Source organism: Cynocephalus volans, chromosome 2 (genome assembly GCF_027409185.1).
Source record: "Cynocephalus volans isolate mCynVol1 chromosome 2, mCynVol1.pri, whole genome shotgun sequence".
In the NCBI taxonomy this organism is placed as follows: domain Eukaryota; kingdom Metazoa; phylum Chordata; class Mammalia; order Dermoptera; family Cynocephalidae; genus Cynocephalus; species Cynocephalus volans.
The window spans coordinates 15,213,340-15,234,350 of record NC_084461.1 but is presented as its reverse complement, the minus strand read 5'-3'; the positions used below and the strand labels follow the sequence as shown (position 1 = coordinate 15,234,350).

The window sequence follows — 21,011 nt, the reverse complement described above, 5'->3', positions numbered from 1 at the left end:
CAGCCGCCTCTGCCGCCGCCGCCGAGCCCGCCGCGTCCCTCCCCGTCCCGCCCCCCGCCCCGGCGCCCCGGTCCCCCCTCCTCGGCCTCCTGCTCACTCCGTCCCTCCCGCTCTGCTTCCTCCGGCTCCGCTCTCCGTCTGGCTGCAGCCCGAGCCCGGCCCGCCAGCCGGGCAGGCGGGAGGGCGGCGGCGGCGGCGGCGGCGGCAGCACCATGAGCTCTGAGGGCGGCCACCGCGGCAGCCGGGGTCCTGGGGCGGAGAGCGGGGACGCCGAGCGGCCGCCGCCGCCGCCGGCAGAGACGGCCCCGGTTCCTGCGGCCCCGCGCTACCTGCCGTCGCCGCCCGCAACGCCCGCCACCGCCGAGCTCGCCGCGGGGCCGGACGGAGCGCGGGGGGAAGTGGCCCCGCGGCGCCGGGGCGCAGACGAGCCGCCGCCGCCGCCGCCCCTGCCGCCCGCGGGCCAGGAGGGGTCGGCGGCAGGAGACTCCGGGGAAGGTGCGAGGCGCCTGCCGGAGGCGGCGGTCCCCGAGGCGGCGGCGGCGGGGAAGGGCGGCTCTGGGGAGCCTGAGGCCGGTGCGGGCGGGGAGGGCGAGCGGCGGAGCGCCGGCGACCAGCCCGAGACGCGCTCGGTGTGCAGTAGCCGCAGCAGCAGCAGCGGCGGCGGCGACCAGCGCGCCGGGCACCAGCACCAGCACCACCAGCCCATCTGCAAGATCTGCTTCCAAGGCGCCGAGCAGGTGAGGCCCGCCGGGACCCCGGGCATGGTGGGCTCCGGCCGGGCAGGGCGGCTCGCTCGCGACCGTCGACCTTTCAGCACCACGGACAGCGCACCCCGCTCCCAGTTCGATTCCTATGAGGCTTGTCGGGTCCTGCCTTGTGAGTAGGGACTCCTGTGTGCAGGCAAAGAAAAATGTCCCGGTGGCAAGTACAGAGTTTAATTTGATCTACACTTTTTTTCTTTGCCGGATTTTGCATTCACACGTTCCTCAGGTGTTTTAATAATGCCGTAAGTATCTCTTGTGAATTACTCAGTGGATTTTGGCTTGTACGTAGAAGCAAACCGGTAGATTGTAAGATTAAGTCCCTTTTCTACAAAGGTATCTGGAGGCGGATAGTCTTAGGATACAAACTGGGGGTGAGTCATGTCACAACCAAAAGGGCAGGGTATTTCCTTACTACGAATTTTGCTGACTTAATCTCACTGATGTGAAAAGCATGTTACAGTTTTTGCAAGAGAATCAGGAATGTACTTTGAAAAAAGGCTATTTAGCCAACAATGTTCTTTATGTTTTGTTAGAAACACAATTCTAAAATTATAAACACTATTAGAGGTTTATGCAAATTGACATGAGAGTAATCACACAGACGAAAGGATAATATATCTCTCCTACAAAATGTGTGGTCTGAGAAAACATTAGGTTTAACATTTTCAAAAGTACGGAAATTGTATAAGAATATGCAGGCTTTCAGGAATATAGTGCACTAAGTCAATATTTATGATGCTACATTTAGAAAAAATAAAAGCATAATGTTATTGCAAGCTGCTTTCTGGGATGCCGTGCATTTCTTCTTTAGCAACGATTAAGAATAACTGCAGAGGAAATGCATCTGACCATCCACTTAAAAGTTATTAAAGAGATTTAATAGTGCAGCTTTTCCCCAAGGGTGCTGGGAGCTATATCTTGCAGACATTTTGTATGTTGGTAGAACATTTCTGTCATAACTCTCAGCAATATCTTTGAAATAGTTTTAAGACTTTAGTTTCATTCCCATCAGAGGTATAAAATTTTAATTTTATTTTCTAGTATAGAGCTTGACGCTTGTATCCTTCTAGGTAAATGGCTTTGAAAGAAAAGAAAGCAAGCATTAGATTTTTAAAATAGAGACACAGACACAAATATTCATACTGAGCTGTTTTCCTCTTAGGGTGAGCTGTTAAATCCCTGCAGATGTGATGGGTCAGTTCGGTACACACATCAGCTGTGCCTGCTGAAGTGGATCAGCGAGAGAGGTTCCTGGACTTGTGAACTCTGCTGTTACAGATACCATGTCATAGCCATTAAAATGAAACAACCTTGCCAGGTAAATAGTTACGGCATTTATTTTTCCTGAAATAATTTTAACATGAATGCCCTTTAATTGAGTATATTACTTAAGTGTATTTACTTATGCTACTTAAAAACATTTTATGTAAGTCACAGTAAAACCAAGATTTAGAATTTGTAGTGATGTGCTTTGAGAAAGCCATGACTTTATCTGAGAAACTCAAAAGACATTTTAATCAAATATTTCCTTTGTTAATTTGTTATTTATTGATAAAATTATACCCATCTTTGTTTCTAAGAGGGCAAATTGATAAAATGTCTTGTACGCCACTTAAATCAATTTTATTAATTAGAAATGTTACACAATTTATTTTAATGACATATTGCTAATTTAAGCATTTAAGCTGTGATGGGCTCCCTTTATAGAAAACAGAGGCAAGTAAAGCAAAACTTTACTAGTATGGAAACTTTGGTTGAACCTATTATTTCTAATCTGAATAGTCTTCACTTAACCAGGCTTTCTTTTTCATACCAGGTTTTTTCGCAGTTAAATTTTGGCTACTTTTATTCTTGGTGTGTTCAACTGCATAGTGGATGCAGAAGTATTCCCAACAGCTACTCTCAATAATACTACTGAAACTGTGTATATTCTTAAACTTCTTTTTGCATGTAATCACATAATAACACAGTACCCATAAACTTACAAATGTCCTGGAAAAATAGGCTTTTGTTTTTTTAATTGTTCATGGTGGTATAAATACGCTGGTGGAATGTAAAATACAAAATTTTAAGTGTTTTCTTTATATCTTAAAGAAAAGCAAAATAATGTGTATGTAATTGATGTGATCTGGTAGTGAGAAAGGTCTAAGGTTAAACACACATAAGACACAGAGACAAAGGAGGTAATGAAAGGAAAAGGAAGAGACAATTGAAAAGTTGGGAATGGAAAAAGTAATAAAATCTAGTTTTCTGTTTCTGTCTAAATTACCAAATTTGGTTTGCCATTCATTTTGTACTGAATGATATAACATAGGCGAAATTGTTAGAGTTTGCAGAAGGAAACTGGAAGCTGAATTACTACTGTATTAATAATTTAAATTTCATAGTTTTTAATTTGTACATCCTTCATATAATTTGCAATTAATTTGCATCCCTGATAGTCACCATTTAAAGCATGATTATCAAGCATGAAATGAAAATATGAATTTTCTCAAGCTGAACTGAGGCTTATGAATAATTTGGAAATAAGAAGTATTACTAATGTGGATGAGTGATGCTATCATGCTGAAGATAGGTACAAACCTGACACATTTTCCCAGAACCTCTAATTGATTGAACTACTTGGGTATCAATTTAGGGATCTATCATACTCATAGTTCTCTTGCAAAACAGATGGAACCATGTTCAAAGACCAGAATATGGGGTAGTGTAATTGGATCTACAATAATTTTATGAATAGAAATATGTGGGAAAATTAAAAAATGGGAGATTTTGGGGGTTCTGGTAAACAGTCCAATGAGAAGGGCTATGGTCAGGTGCTTAAGAGCTGAAACAGAGTACTAGGTATCTAAAAAACTTTAACTTATTGCTAATATATATTAATTCATTTGAAATGATTAATTTTGAAGTAAATGGAAATAGGTCCTTCATGTCCATTTTAAAATAGAGAAGAAATAAAGGGTTGCAGAAAAAAATGCTATTTATTAATCCTAATCCTATAGCAAAAACAATTGATTACTACTGTCTCTTGCTACATTTTTTAGAAAATCAATAACTATTTTAACAAAGGTAATTCCATAAGCTGTATATATGATATGACTCTTTCCCACAAAAAGAACCCCAAACCAGAAACTAATCCAGTATTACTAACACGTTTAGGATACATTTTATTATGACATATGTAAATACTGCTATGATCTGTAACCTGATCTGATTGTTGCAGTGAACTGGGGAATAATATTTAGAAACAAAGTTGATATGAATGTGTTAATGATAGTTCAGATCATGCCAGAGATGAAATAACTTTCCAGGTCTACATTAGATACATATAAAGCTTGGTACTCTTAATGAACGGAAATCAGTTATAAAGTTCCCAATGTGTGGATTCTTACACATAGGAATAGCTTGTTCTCAGATACAGTTTGGCTACCTGTCTGACATTTCCGTTATGAATGACCCAAAAACTGAACATTCACTCTGATTCTTAGTTTTCTTCTTTGCTGATGTGTGGCCAATCAGAGTTAATATTTATCACATTCATGCTTTCATGGCATGGTAGAGATCCATTTCTTCATGGTGTAGGATCAGACAGGAATTGCACCATGAATAAATGGTCTTCCCCTTCATTTTCTGTATCGTTCTGCCCTAGTATGTAGCCATCCCACAGGTGTGAGCAGGTGGTTTTTGGGATGTAGAACAGAATTGAGTACAAATAACGTCATTAAGAGATTTGATACTGAACACTTAGTGAACACATTCAGTGCCAGGCTCATGGTGTAGGATCAGACAGGAATTGCACCATGAATAAATGGTCTTCCCCTTCATTTTCCGTATCGTTCTGCCCTAGTATGTAGCCATCCCACAGGTGTGAGCAGGTGGTTTTTTGGATGTAGAACAGAATTGAGAACAAATAACGTCATTAAGAGATTTGATACTGAACACTTAGTGAACACATTCAGTGCCAGGCACTGCTCTAAGTGCTTTACATATAAAGGTACTGATATTTAATCTTCATAACAAACCTATGAGTTGAGGAGTATTATCTCTATTTTACACAAAGAGAAACCGAGGCACAGAAAAGTAATTTCTACTAGGTACATATCCAATAAAAAGTGAAGCCAGGATACAACTCAGTCTGGCTCCAGGGTTCATGGTCTTGGCCACCATACTGGAAAATGTTCTTCTCAATTCTGTCCTAGCCATCTTGATGTTTCTGGGTCTATCTGGACTTGTCCTGAATAAGGTTGGGGTAAGCAGAAACTGAAATTGGTTTCAGCCTGGGTCTTTAAGATGGTTTGGAAAGGTTTTGACCATCTTTTAATGCATAACAAACCACCTCAATATTTAGTGGTTTAAACAACAACTGTAATTTATTATCTCTAAAGAGTCTTGGAGTTGATTGAGGTCAGCTGGGAGGTTCTTCTGTGCAAGTGGCAACATCGGGAGCCGTAATCATCCAGAGGTTTGACTGGGTAGGAACATCGAAGATAGCTCACTCGTTTGACTTGTTCTTGGTGCTGGCTGGCTGGAAGCTCAGTCGGGGCTTCCAACTGATGCCTCCAGTTCTCCTTCCATGTGGCTTGTGCTTTTCACACCATGGTAGTTGGGTTCCAAGAATATGAAAGTAGAAATTAAGAATCTTGTAAGGCTTAACCTTGGAAGTAACATGTCTGTTGCATTATCTTGTTTAAAGCAAGTCACAGGATCAACTTAGCTTCAAGGGAAGAGAAAATAGACTCCACCTCTGAAGTCTGGCCCTTCTTTTAAAGAGAGTGCCCATCCTTAATCCACCATAGGAGATAGCTGCTAAAATGGCTCTTCCTACCTGCCCTGGTCTCTGCATTTGGTCCTCCTTCGGTCCAGATTAATTAGTGGGCATCACTATCACATCCCTCCTGGGCTCTGAACCAAAGCAGGTTTAAAAAATGTATGGGAGATTGACTCCACCAGTGGTGCTTGATGCATATCCTCAAACACTTTCAGAAATGTTTATTACCGTGATGTATCCGTGGTGCTCACAGGAAGATGGGGGCAGAGAAGAGCAAGGAGCAGTGAGTCAGGAAACGTGTGTGTGTGAGTCGAAAACCTTAGCTTTACTTGTTTTTCTCATTGAGATTAGAATTCTTTGAGAACTGGAGTCTAATCCTCCCCATTTCATAGGATTTCAGTGATGCTCAGCGAACATGACCCAATAGAAAGCTAACAGATGTATCCTCTACAGCACACTTAAACCTTAATTGATGTATCATTAGCAGTAGAAGTTAATGAAGACATTTGAGGTAATTAAAATGCATTTACCTTCCTACCTACTTGCAGAATCGACTTTATTTATTAACATATCCAAGATGATGCATTAGTGATATTTTACAAGTAAAAGCTAATTCTACTTTGTTTCTTATGGTATGGTCTAAAATTAGTGAAATGCAAGAACAAAGATCAAATTTATTTTGAGATGTTGGTGACGTCATAAACTATATTCCAGTTTATGAATGTTTTTAGTAGTTTTCCAAAAGATATGAATCTTTGAAGAGATAACCTTTACTAGACGAAGTATTATATAGGAAACTTTAAACTTGCTGTAAAAGAGACTGCACTTCCTAAACATATAAAAATAGATGTAAATGGAAAGTAATAGCTGTGTTATCTTAGATGAGCAATTTAAACTCTTTGTGCCTCAGTTAATTCATCTTCAAAAATGAGATGATAATGGCACCTATCTTATACATTATTTTGAGGATTAGATACATATACATATACACATATACTTATATACATATATATAGATACATATATACATATATAGATACATACATATATATATAGATACATACATACACATACATACATACATATACATACAAATATAAATATAAATTAAAAAAAAATATATATGTAGTGCTTGGAATGGTGCCTGGCACACAGTGGGTGTCATTTTAATATTGGGTCTAGTTATTATTACTTGTTCAGTCAGTTAAGTGATGGGACCTTCAGCTGCTCACTGCTCACAGTTCTCTCTTGTTTCCTTCAATCTGTCATCGCCCAAGTCAAGTTAATGACTCCTCTTTCCATATTTCTTCATCCCTAGGTTTTTACTCCCTGCTTTTTCTGGGAACCCATCTCAGTTTCTGATCAGATTAGTTATTACAAGTAGTGAGTGAATCAGTATTTTAAAAATCAGGTGTAATGAGATATGATGATCTCTCTACATGTAAACATACTTACCCTCCAGATGTCCCTCAGCATGGGTCTTATTTATGTCTTTATTGGAGTCTACTCAGAATTGGAGTTATGAGATGCTTTCAAATGTGGCCAGTACAGGGCAGCACTATTCAAGGTCAGACAGCCATTGTTTGTTTATACTTTGGAATGCACCTGTTGATTCCATGTGAACTGTGAGGAGGTGAGAGGTTGGGGGAGCCTCAGAGATCACTGGGGGACAGTCAAGAAGGGGTAGTGGCTGTGTATCAGTCACAGGGAATCATGATGTCCATCAACTTTCCTTCCTCCTCCTTGGTTACTCAAAGCATCAGAGGAAAGGACAAGTGATATGTGCCTGCCTCACCTGCCTGGGAAGGGCTCAAGACTTGCACATGGCCACATACCTTTGGGTGTATTAGACCCCTGGACATTTTCACTAGTGTAACATTTGCATTAGCTTTCCTCTTATTGGTTTGTCTTTGAACTCTTACCATGTGCTGGCAGTAACAGGACTTCTCAGAGCAGTAAGAATGACTGCAGAGTCTCCTAGGAAGGAGGACTTGAGATTATTTTTCATTTTTTTCTGTGTTTTTAGAAACCTGAAACTTATAACATTTGAATTAGAGGGGAATTCTACACCAGGTCATTTGTCTTGGCTTTCCTTCTAATGTATAGCTTCTGGACCTATTCGTGAGGCATTTGTAGAACTTCAACTTTTTGAGGACTCCGTGGTCATTACTTTTCTAAACTGGGCTCTGTCATGAAAGGAGTATTTCTCCCTTCAGAACTGACTGTTAGGATGATTGAGCTGATGCACTGGGAGGTGCTGACAAGTTATCATTGAAAATTGACTGTGATTTTGATAACGTGTTAAGAAAACATCAGAGCATAAACTTTATCAGCATTGCATGCTGTCGTTTGAAATCATTCAAGGCATTTGCATTTCACTGCTTAAAAATGTCTGCATGTGCATGACCTTGTGACATGGTGAGCCATCACTTTGACTTTCTCTCTAACGCTCTAGCAACATTCTCTGTAGTTTAATAGCAAACGACTAGTTGAGGGGAGACTTCATTACCATGCCTGAATAATTGAAAAACAATGTTTAAGTGTAATATTTAAATGTACATACTGGCGTATTTTATTGGTTACTAAAAATGACAAAGTAAACAAAGAACACATCATGAGGAAATTTCTTTGCCCTAGAATTGTTTTTGTTTCATTTGCTTACTAATTCTTAAAACACATGAACCTGCATTTTACAGAACAGATAAATGATTCTCTACTGATTAAAATATGTAAATTACATTTTGCATAGTGCAATAGCCATCTTATTTTTATTGTATAGGCTGCAAGCATGATGGCTCTACAATTTGTCTCAAAGCCTGATTGTCCTGAGACAGTAGTAAAAGGGGTGGAGGCCATTTAGGGCATTGTGCTCTCGTATTTGCTTTTAACCTTTATAGAGTGAGTCTTGGAGACAATGTGGACCCTATGGGTGATAATCTCCAGAACTTTCTTCTCCACACACATTTTTTTCCTACATTTCTACCTCTTTTTAAGTATGATTCCCTTTTGACAACTTTCTCTTCTTTGCTTTCTTTGCCTCTTTACCCAGCTGCCTATAAAAGGAAGGTTCTTCTAATGGGCAGAAATGGGTAGATTTATTGGTCAAAGCAAGTTAGGGTGGCAATAGGTTTGGTGGTGATTGGGCAGAGCAACTTTGTCATGACTCCAAATTGTCTTCACTTGGTAACTTTTTTGTTGTTATTATTTAAAGCAGAAGTCACCAAACCTTTTCTCTAAAGGGCCAAATAGTAAACATTTTAGGCTGTGAAGGCCATTGTAGCTAGTCTCCTAGCATAAAAGTAGCCATAGACACTATATAAATGAATGAGCATGGCTATTTTCCAGTAAAACTTACTTTCCCAATAGACACACACAAATCTGAATTTTATATAATCAAGAAATAGTATTCTTGATTATACTATGCCAAGAAATAGTATTCTTTTTAACATTTCCCCATACCATTTAAAAATGTAAAAACTCATGGGCTACACAAAAACAGGTGGTGAGCTGGATTTGGCCCAGCAACATTTAGTGGTAATTTAAACAAATGGAGTAGTGTATGGACTTAAATGTTTTATGACTTCTTAGAAAATTAAATGAGCAAAGTGTTTCTAAAGTTTCATGTTTCTCTGTAATTTTGAGTGAAATCATTATAAACTTACATCACTTAGAAATGGTGGTGGCAAGTTAGCTCCATAACAAAATGCTATTAACTTCTTAATATTAAATATTAAAACCATTGTTTTCTCCAAGCAGTTTCTTGGTTGTATCAGACTCAAATCCTAAATTCCCAGGAGTAGCTTTAGTTAAGTCAGAAGCAGAAGGTGGCGACATCTCCCAATAAGCCCCCAGTGGTTTTGGAGCAAGTCACCTTTCATCTCAGTGAGCCCTGGGACACATTTTAGAGAATGTTCGTAGGTCCATCCCTAAAACAAGTCTTCCCAGGCTCTCTGCAGCTCTGCAGATGTGCTGTGAATGTCACCTTCTGAATGTCTTATAGTGACATTATTTTAGTTTGCTTGGGGTTTCTAAGCTTGCTTTCTGGGGAGAGTGGGGTACAAGTGTAGCAGTGAGTGGGACAGGTTTTAGAATAAATTATATAACACAGCTCAGTTTCACTTGAGATTCATTTTCTTGGTCACTTTGTGGACATTCAATGAATATTTGTGGTAAGAAAGAAAGAATAGATATATGAGTGAGTGTTTTAGTAAGGTGGCCAAAATCATAGGGGTCATGTTACTTTTGCAGTGAAAATACAACTTGGGGAAGTTAAATTATGTTCATTCACCACACATTAACCATCTACTGGCTCTTAATTTCCAACTTGTTCTCAAGTTGATCTTCTAATAATATTATTTCGAATCTGCCTGTTTAGGTCTTTAAACCACAGGAAAAAGCCTTAAGAGTAATACAGGGATCTATTTTTTAAAACCTGTAATTGAAAGAATTTCCAGTGAGACATATCTGCTCTTTTCAAAAAATAAAATGTCATGAAAAAAGACTCAGTGAATGCAGAATTACCCATGTGTGGCACAGTGGCTTTTCTGAGATTGCCACTGGTTGAAGGGTTTCATCTAGCATTTGTTCAGGGAATCTGAATAATTTGTTGGGAATTTTGCTGTATGATCATGGATATAGATGACCTGCTAAGAATGTCTACTGGATATAAGTTTCTGGTGTGAAATATGCCACCTGGCAGAAAACAAGGTGACTTTTTTTTGTTGAGTGGTATGTACAGTTGTAACATAACTTCAGAAATGATTTTCCACTGGTGAATACAATACTCCAGTACAGGGAGATGTGGCAAGAGAACAGGCTCTTTTCTCCTTGCTCGTTTCTTGCTTTGCCTTGGTGTGTGGCTTTGCTATGATGTGACTGATGTTTTGCTAGAGGGATTGGAACAAAAGAAACTCAGGCTTCCTTCTATTTTTGGACCTCCTACGAGTAGAGTGGGATGACTCCGAGGGCAAAATGAGAATGCTTCCGACCCTTCAGAATGGCAGGGAATGGACTGGTGAGTAGATAATCGCCTACAATTACAAGAAAACGGATGGCAGACACAGAGGACTCGGCCAAGAAAATCTGCATTGTGGCTTGTACTTTCTGTTTCCTTGGATATTTGACAACGTCTTCCCTGTGAACATATCTCATAATTCAACAGTTGTTCCACATGATTTAGCCAAATGAAGTTTGATATAAGTAGATGTAGGCTGCAGACAGTCATGTGAGAAGACACAATAAGTACATTTCCATATAGGCAAAGTCTGTAAGGGGACTTATTGAGGAGACCGTTCTTATTCCATCCTTTCTTTGGGTGTGGTATGCTTTGAAAACTACTATCTGAAAACCAGCTTTCTTTCCAGATTTTATCTTGTTGAGTTAGTTCATTTTGACTGATGACAACTGGGCTATATATCCTTATTATAGTAATAGATCGCATTGCTTTAAAGTGCCTTTTAGTTTTGCTTCTCTTTTTGGTATGCTAATTATGTGCAAGTGGCCAAGCGCTTAATTTGGGCACAAGGGGGCCACACCACGAGCATCTGGCTCTAATTGCAGGAAGCTTCTGGGCACTCTTTTGTTATATATGGTTTTGCAGTTGTGCCAAATGTCACCTCCCAACTCAGTTGTGTCGTGACTCTGAGTTACAAAATGGTTTAAATGAGCAAGAAATTACTTCAGGAAATTTACACAGGCTTGCCTTAATTTGTTCAACCTCTTAAAATTTTTTAAAAGAAGGATAGCATCTCTCACATATATCAGGAAATTTTACTTATATTCTTATGGAAGAATATTCCAGAAGCCACAGGAAGTACTTTTGCTCTCCCCCAACTCCCTCCCTAGTATTGACTTTTCTTCTATGTTGTATTTGCAGTTTTAAACAAAAAAATATATGCATGTAAGTGGCCTCTCTATTAATTTTAGAAAAATAAAGAAAATAAAAAATCGCATAGAGTAGAAAAAAGCACATGATTTGCCAGGCATATAGTGAGCATTCATTCAGTCAATATTTGTTTCATCCTTTATCTGTCTATTTCTTTTTTTTTTCCCTGACATCATCTTACTCTCATCTTTTTTGTGGGGATGAGTAGGTGGGGGGTTCCCAGCGGGACTTCCAACCCCTTGGAGAGAAGGACACAATGAATAGAGTGGCAGTCTTTGCCTACACCATATTCTGTAAGACGAAGCATGTCCAAACTCAAACTTGGAAGTGGAAAGAAGTTATGATGCAAACCCCCCTTACAATTCCTTCCCAAATAGTCTTTTTTTTGTCTTTCATGGTGGACCTTGACATACTGCTATAGCTTCTATTAAATTCATTTTCAGATTTAGATGAGGCTTTTCAGCAGCTGAAGAAGTAGTTGCATGAAGTAAAAAAATGCTAAGCCAACAAGATCACAACTAACTGTGCTGGAATTTGTTGGGTAGCTTTGGGTGAAATGGTTCTCAAGCTATGGAGTGAAAGACTCCTAGATATTAAAAGCTTTTTGAGTGATTTGGTAACACGTATGAGGATGGATGATGAATTTCCTTTGCCTGCCGTCTGTCTTCTCCCCTGATCTGCACACTGCTGAGACTGAGGGTAATATATGTTACAGAAAAGGAAACTCGAAAAAGAAATATGCTACTTTATTTTGGACATGATTAAACTCCACAACAGTAAACTTCAGGGGAAAAACACCAACCACCCTTTGAACTGCCTGTGGGGAACATTTCAATATCAAGTGATTATGCATGCAAGGAGATTATTAATATAACAGGGTATAGTGATGGATTATTATGTGTTTATTTTTGGTCTGGAAGATGATTTTACTCATGTTCCAGGGGTAGTGTTGAAATATTTTATCTTCATTATTTCTACTGCAAGTTATATAACCAATACTTTTTTATTGATTATTTTTCATTTATTCAACCAACTGACCACTACTGCCTAGCAGGCACTTTTCTGGGCCCTGGAGTTACAGAGTTGGTTGAAACAGGCAGGACCTCTGCCTATTGAACTTGAATTATTTGATGGTAGGGGATAATAAATAAGTAAGCAAATACATACAAAAACTAAGTAATTGTAGATTGTGTTAATGACTGTAATGGAAATAAACTGGATATGATGGCTGATTTTATGTGTCACAAGGTGCCCAGACATTTGATCAGATGTTATTCTGGTGTGTCTGTGAGGGTGTTTCTGGAGACATCAACATTTAATCAGGACACTGAGTAAAGCAGGTTGGCCTCCCTAATGTGGATGGGCCTCATCCAAACAGCTGACGGTCTGAATAACAAAAAGAACAAAAAGGCCGGCCCTCTCTCTAGGAGGACAGAATTGCACCTACCTGACTATTTTCAAGACGAGAAATCATTTTTAAATTACCTTTGGACTGTAACTGAAACATTGGCTGTTCCTGGGTCTTGAGTCTACCAATTTTCAGACTGATAGGTTTTCAGAACTATGCTATCAGCTCTCCTGGTCAGCCTTCAGACTCAAACTGGACCTACACCATTGGCACTCCTGGGTCTTCAGCTTGCTGATTGTGGATCTCAGGACTTAGCATCCCAGTCACGTGAGTCAGTTCCTTATAATAAATCTCTTCTCACATACGCACATATGTAAATATATAAATAAATATAAATATATGTATATTATATGTATATGAATATAGGCATCTATCCTGTTGATTCTGTTTCTCTGGAGAACCCTAATATACTGGGCGATTAAAAAGGTATACTAAAATGATCCATGTGGTATTTGGTTAAAGTTGGATACATCAGTATAAACTCATGTTTTACTTAATATAGATACAAATGGGTACATATAGAAATATTTATAAATATGTGCATATACATAGGTTAGTATTCATGTTTTCCAGTGCTGTCTATTGAGAGGGCCTAGTAGTAGTGACATCCCAATAATAATAAACTCACCTAGCCCCATATCTTGGTATCTTGATTATTATTCTCCAGTAAAAGAAACCAGTCACATACAAGATAAAACTGGATCATCTTGTAGTGCCAGAAAGTAAAAATGTGCTCAAAAAGCAAAAGGTTCTGAGGGGGAGAGGGGATGTCAAAATGACACAAAAACCAAACTGAAAGAATCCCCATTGCCTAAAGCTGGAGTAATTTGAGTAACGATTATTTATTATAATGTAGTATTGGATTGTAACTCAAACTATAATATAAACGTCCATGAGTGGATACTGATATAAAATAATTGAGCAAATAAGTAAATTGGGAAGGAGACAAATCTTCCTTACAGAATACCAAATAATGCATATATATATATATATATATATATATATATATATATACACATACTCACTCCTCCAGGAGGTAGAGATCAATTCTCCCTATCCCTTGAGTGTGGGCTTAACTTAGTGACTTGTTTCCAAAAAGAAGATTGGTAATAGGGTGGAAAGGAAAGCAGGAGTGGATAACTTTACAATGGAGAAATCTGGCAAGCACGACTTTAGCCAGATGATCAAGTTTAACATTATCTGTGATAAGTCATGTGGATAGCATGTGCCCTTAATATTATGATGTGATGAGACTATTTCACGTCTGTGATCTTCCACCTTAATCCTTATAACCCTAGTCTAATCACAATAAAAATATCAGACAAAACCAAATTGGGTTGTGGTCTACAAAATACCTGACCAGTATGCCTCAAAGCTGAAAAAAAGCAAGGAAAGTCTCAGAAACTGTCATAGACCAGAGGAGATTAAGGAGACATGATGACTAAATGTAATGTGGTATCCGGGATAGGATCCTGTAAAAGACAAAGGATGTTAGGAAGAACTAGTGAAATCCTCATAAAGTATGGAGAGATTAGTCAATAGTAACATACCAGTATTGGTTTATTAGTTGTGACAAATATACCATAGTTAATATAAGATGTTAACAACAGAGAAACGGGGTGCAGGGAATATGGGAAGTCTTTGTACTACCTTTGCAACTTTTATTTAAATAAAAAACAACTCTAAAATTAAATTTATTGAGGTAAAAAAGAGCATGGGGGAGGCCAAGTGTAGATAGGTAGAAGGGATAGGGAAAGTCTCTCTGTGGAGGTGACATCTGAGATTAGACCTAAAGGTTGATGATGATCCTGCCTTTGATAAACCCTTTGAGGAGCATCCTAGAAGGGGAACAGTGGAACCAAAGACTCTAAGCAGGAAAGAAAGAACTTGGGGTGTTTGAGGGAATAAAAGGAAGGCTATGTGGCCAGAAGACTGTGAGTGAGGGGGAAGAGATACTGCTGGGGAAGCAGGGCTGCACCTTACCATGTGGGCCATTGTGAGGAATTTGTGTTTCATTCTAAGAGCAGTGGGAAGTTATTGGAGGGTTTCAGGCAGAGAAGTAACATAATGATAAAAATAGATGCCTTTGTTTGCTTTGTGAAGTCAGGACAGGGGAGAGGAAAGGCTGAAAGCATAGATGCTGTATGCTCCCTTGATGTACAAAAGGAGCTTAATGATGGCTTATGCTAGGATGATGACAGGAGAGATAAAAAAGAATGAATCCATATGGAAAATGTTTTGAAAGTAGAATCAACAGGTTTTTAATTTTGTTCTTGTTTTGTAGTTTGGTGACAAAACATCTGAACTGGCTTGAAGCTATGTATAATCCTTTTTCATTTAGTACAAATAATTGTGTATTTTGCTGTATAAACATTGTGTTTGGTTCCAGGGTGCTGACCTAGACCCTGCTGATGGTGCAGGTGTTCTGTAGTATACAGAAAATTCACCATATGACATTAAAAAAATCCAGACAGTTTGGAATTCTGAAACATACGTCCCAAAGTGTTTTGGGTAAGAGAATTTGGCCTAACCTTATGGTCTGTCTTGTAGAATGTCCCTTTGCACTTGAAGAGAATGTGTATTTTGCTGTTGTTGAGTGGAGTGTTCTATAGATGTCTGTTTGGTGTAGTTGATTTATAGTGTTATGTGTAATTGGTTGATGGTGTTGTTCGAATCTTTTATTTTCTTGTTGATCTTCTGTCTAGTTGAAAATGGGGTATTGAAGTTTCCAACTATTATTGTTGAATTATTTATTTCTCCATTCAATTCTGTTCATTTTTCCTTCATGTACATTGGGGCTCTGTGGTTAGGTGCAAATATGTTTATAAGTATTATATCTTCCTGATAGATTGACTATTTTATCATTATAAAATGTTCTTTGTCTTTATGAGGGTACTACAAAAAGTTTGTGGAAAAATCAAATGAAAAGATATTAATTTTTCTGTAAACTTTTGAAGTACTCTCATATGTCTTAGTCTGTTTGTGCTGCTGTAACAAAATACCTCAGATTGGGTAGTTTATAAAGAACAGAACTTTATTTCTCACACTTCTGTAGGCTAGAAGTTCAAGATCAAGATGCTGGCAGGTTTAGTATATAGTAAGGACCTGGTCCCTGCCTCCAAGATGTCACCTTAATGCTGTATCCTCCAGATGAAGTGAACACTGTGTCCTCGCATGGTGAAAGGGATAAAAGGGCAAAAATGGGATGAATGCTGTGTCCTTACATGGAGGAAGAGCATGAGAAAGTGAACCCACTCTTTCCAGCCCTGTTATAAAAAGCTCTAATCTTTTTAAGAGTCTTTTATAAGATCTCAAAGAGCCTTTAATAAGGGCTCTGCCCTCATGACTTAATCACCTCTTTAAGACCCCACCTCTTAATACTATTACATTGGCAGTTAAGTTTTTGTTGTTGTTGTTGTTGTTGGCATATCCCTGATCATATCTCAGGTATTATTTATTTATTTATTTATTTATTTTTATGAAAGCATAATTGATTATACATATTTTGGGGGTACAACATTGACTACCATCACCTGTGTACAACATATGTTGATTAAGTCAATATTATTAGCATATTCATTATTACAATTCATACTTATTCTTTATGCTCCTTATCTAATCTCTCTCCATCCCCTTATCCCTCCCCCTACCTCTAATAACCATAGATTTGTTCTTTCTTTCTGAAAGATTAATTAGTTCTCTTGATTTGTTGCCTAGATGATCTGTCTGATGCTGAGATAGGGGTGTTGAGGTCCCCCACTATTATAATAGAGCAGATGCTTCTTCTACTACTTTGGACTGGGCATTGTAGGGAGAGATGTCCTCTTACTGTTTTTGATTTCCACTGGTGACTCTTGTATTGATGCAGTTGAGTGCCCACTGGGCCACTTACACAGTAGCTGTAGCTACTGCTGGGGCATCTAGCTGCTTTTTGTGGCAGCTGTGGCTATGGCAGTGGCTGTGGTAGGCCAACCACATAGAAGTGGTGTTTTTGACATGCTTCTTGCCTGGTTGTTGACAAGGCGAATCGCCCTCAGCTCCTGCCTCAGGACTCTGGGTAAGCTCCATGGCATGCCCAGTTATGGGTGGTGGTGAGGCACTCACTCTATGCCTTAGGACCCTGGGCAGTATCTGTGGCATGCTGGGTTGTGGGTGGGAAGAGTGGCTCTCAGCTCCATCTCTTGAGACTGTGGGCAGGCTCTGTGGTGTGCTGGGTTGTGGGCAGAGGGGGTGATGGCAGTTAAGTTTTAACATACAGAGTTTGGAGAGGACACCATCATTCAAACCACAGCACTCTAGTAACAAGTTTTGTCTTAATGTGTATTTTGTCTGATGTTAGTATAGCCACTCTATTTCTTTTTTGCTTACTGTTTGCATGATATATATTTTTTCATCCTTTTACTTTCAGCCAGTTTCATCTTTAAATCTAAAGTGTGTCTGTTTCAGAGGGCATATAGTTAGGTTATTGGGTAAGTGATTTTGGACCTGTATAAAGTTATTTCTGGAATAGAGCCTTATGAAAATCAGCAACATTGTAGAAATAGTTTTCTGATTGTGAGTTATCAATTTAGGACAGTCTAATATTCTACAATCATGATGAATATGTACTGTCTGAGAGTATGTGTTTTGTATTCCTGATTGGAATTGCTGTGAATATTCTGTTTAACCTGTGTATTTATGCAATCGTCTTTTCCAATAACTTGTGAAGAAACTATCTGATTTTTCTCTATTTTCTCTTCCCCCCACCACCGGAGACCTGGTGTGAGTAATTGAGGAGTTGTGGAACCCTGTCCTTTTTTTACAAAATAGGTCATTCTTTTAACTATTCACAACTAGTCAATTGCTTCTTAAGAATCTCCAGAACCTCTTGAATATGAAGTCATGTTGACACAATTAGCCTTTGTAACTTAAACTCCACCTTTAAAAAATTTGTTTTATATCTTCTAGAAGGTTTGAGATCATATAAGGATCAGTGTAATATAATGGAAAGAACATGGACTTTGGCAATATGCAGGCCAAGGTCCAAATTTTAGCTTAGGCACTTACTAAGCTGTGTGGCCAACAGTGACAACATACATACTCTTTAATGTCGCTGGGAACATTAAATCAAGTAATACTTTCAAAGTGCTTGGCATTTGATGGGCTCTTTTTGATTCCTGGATCCTCATCTTGTTAGAACAAGACTTGCAATATATACAATTCTGTCACTATTTATTCACTTAATATCATTCAACAAATATTTGTTAATTACCGACCAGGTGCTAGGTGCTATTCTAGACACTGGGGATGAACTAGAGTAAACCACAACAACCCCCACTCTCCAAATCCCAGCCCTCAGGGTCATACATTCCAGAGAGACTGGTAATATGTAAGTATAAATTAATGAAAAAATTAGTGAGCTAATTAGTGATAAATGCTAAGAAGAAAACACTGGGAAATGAAGGGGGGATATTAAATGTTGAGAGGTATTGTTAAAATTTTTATTGTTAAAATTTTAGACAGCATGGTTAGGAGAGGCTCCCAATCCATGATCTTTGATTTGGTTGACCGATTATTTCATTTTATTTTATTTATTTTTAAATGAATATAGCCTTCTAGAAATGGGGTATGTCAGTGAATATTTATTTATTTATTTATTTATTTATTTATTTATTTATTTATTTATTTTTTGTCTTTTGCGTGACCGGCACTCAGCCAGTGAGTGCACCGGCCATTCCCATATAGGATCCGAACCCGCGGCAGGAGCGTCGCCACGCTCCCAGCGCCGCACTGTCCCAAGTGCGCCACGGGCTCGGCCTAGTGAATATTTATCATAATTAGTTTCCCTACTGAAGTATATACATTTCATTCTGGGTTTTAGTTTCCCATGAATGAACTAGATAAGTCAATATTTATAACCTAGTACCTAATAATTTGTATCAATGTATTAAAAACCTCGATAGAAACTCAGTTTCCTTTATTTGTTTTATGTCTAGTATATTATAGTGAATATTCAAGATACTGGTTTTAGGAGCAAGGAAAAAAGTACAATTAGACAGATATTAAGTGAAAAAGAAGAATGAAAGAGCATTCTGGATTCTAAGAAACACAGATGTTCAATTTATTTCTCCCGAGTCATTTAAAATATTTGTTTATACTGTCACATTCAATCTACAGAACTATCAAAAGGTTAAGATCTTAAAAGCCCCCATATATGAGAAATTAGGTCTATCTAGGATGAGCCTTATGCTTAATATTGATTTTTGTAAATATATTGATAATAAAACAAGTGATAACAAAACTAAATTTGGACCTATTTCTCCTTGGACAAGTACAATTTTTCTGTTAAAAACACACTATATCTGAGATGGATTGTTTTGAAGATAAGCTCCATCGTTTCATTGAATGTCATCTAGAAACTTGGCTATTTGGAGAATGAATGTTTGAGGCTGTGATTTTCAAGATAACGTAATTGGGAGATATTGAAGTGGGTTTTACATTACTTGGCCACTATGAACAACATGCAGTGACTTAAAGAGAAGAAGTGACTTTTTTATGTTGCTCTTGGAGCTATACCAATTGATATTCGGGCTTCCAAAATCCACGGCTTCCGTTTATCAGTGCAAGGGGAAGCTGAGCAGCCCATATTTTTTGAATCTGTGCCATAGACAGAAAATATGAATATAAAGGTGCTTTGAAGGGTGAAGATTTCTTCTTACTCTTCAGAAAACTTTTAATAATATGGGGACATATTGTTGGAGCTTATGGTACTTAATCAACCAAAATGGAATAATCAGTTCCCCAAATTTGATGGGAAATGTCATCCGTAACTTAAAACCTTTATCTCTCAAAGGCCATAAGCATAAGTGGATTATTAAGAATCTCTTATTCAGGAGAAAAGAGATGGCCATTTCATGGGGAATAACATGGTATATTTATGAGCACACGTAGGAAGGAAGTTACATCGTTCTTAGGATAAGTGTTCTCCATGGAGCTCTTGTCTGGGTTTCCTGTGTTTGGTTGGTTGCTTTTGTAGTGGACTAGTTTAGATCATCTGTTAAAAGTTTAAAACCTTTCAAAATAAGTCAGTAGTTCTTGAGGGTTTAATGAGCAAGCACCCCAAGAGTTGGTTTCCTTTTCCCCAGTCCCTTTTCTCTTATGTCTTAAGAGCTTCTCTATGCAACTCCGCCCTCTAGTGTTTCACATGAACTACAGTTATGAGTATATTCTTGGAATTTGACCCATGATGCACAGAGTTCCATTAATTTAGGGGTATTTCTATATTTTTTTCATCTTGTCTGAAAACAAATTTGACTCAGATCCCATTTACCTAAAAAGACTTTCCATTTATTATTGATCACCTAATTTTTTTGAACAAAGGTGTCTGTTTGATTAGATTTTTATCTAATCAAACATCTTTTTTCTTTATTCCACTTTGCAATTCGGGGGGATTAAAACTTTACTTTGTTCAGCGATTTTGGAATAGCTACTTCTTAAATAGTTTAAGAATATAAAGCATGTGAACTCAAGCAGAATGCTAAATTCATTTAAAGTTATTTTAGGAAGTGCATTCAAATTCTGATTGCCTATTGTACATCTGGGTGCAACAAGTGTACATAATGATAATGATAACATCTTCCAGTCTTTGCCAAAATATTTGTAATACATTGATGATCAAATATTTTAAATATTTTTGTTAACCAAGACAAAATTCTTTAAAGAACATCAGTTATTTGGATTCATATATATACAAGCAACTATAGGGAAGTTTTGTTATTTGGAAGAGAAAGTGGTTACACTTTGGCTTCTTTTGTTTGGCTTTAGATTTTCAAAGAGGGCATTCTGCTTAGGGCAACATTTAAAAAGAGAATTAGATGAGAAACAGTTTTCATGATGTAAAAATTATGAAATATATTTGAAAATTAGTTTTTTAATCAGTACTTCAGGGAAAAGTTTTTTCCATGCAGCTTAATCTCTTAGTTAACAACCAGAATGTTATGCTCTGTTAGGGAAAATCATTTTAACTCTGTCTGTTAAGACCCCTTCAAGGGTCTTATAGGTGGAGTTGGGTCATGTAGGGCTGACTTTAAGAGTATGAAGCCTCTTTTAGATGATGGCACGTCCATAAAATTCATCAAACATATTTTATGTATTATATAATTTTTTAAAGATCAACCATTGGATTTTAATGTTACTGAGTACAAAAAAG

The 21,011-nt window shown here is 38.2% G+C and overlaps 1 protein-coding gene across 1 annotated transcript in view; it reads left to right on the top strand.

The window, feature by feature from the left end:
- Window positions 1-212: 212 nt before the first annotated feature.
- MARCHF11 (membrane associated ring-CH-type finger 11) overlaps window positions 213-21,011 on the top strand; it is a 112,402-nt gene continuing 91,603 nt past the window's right edge. Inside the window, exons 1-2 of the mRNA XM_063082945.1 lie at window positions 213-737; window positions 1,927-2,082. Of these exons, the coding sequence (XP_062939015.1) occupies window positions 213-737; window positions 1,927-2,082 (681 nt within the window). The remainder of the gene's footprint in view (window positions 738-1,926; window positions 2,083-21,011) is intronic.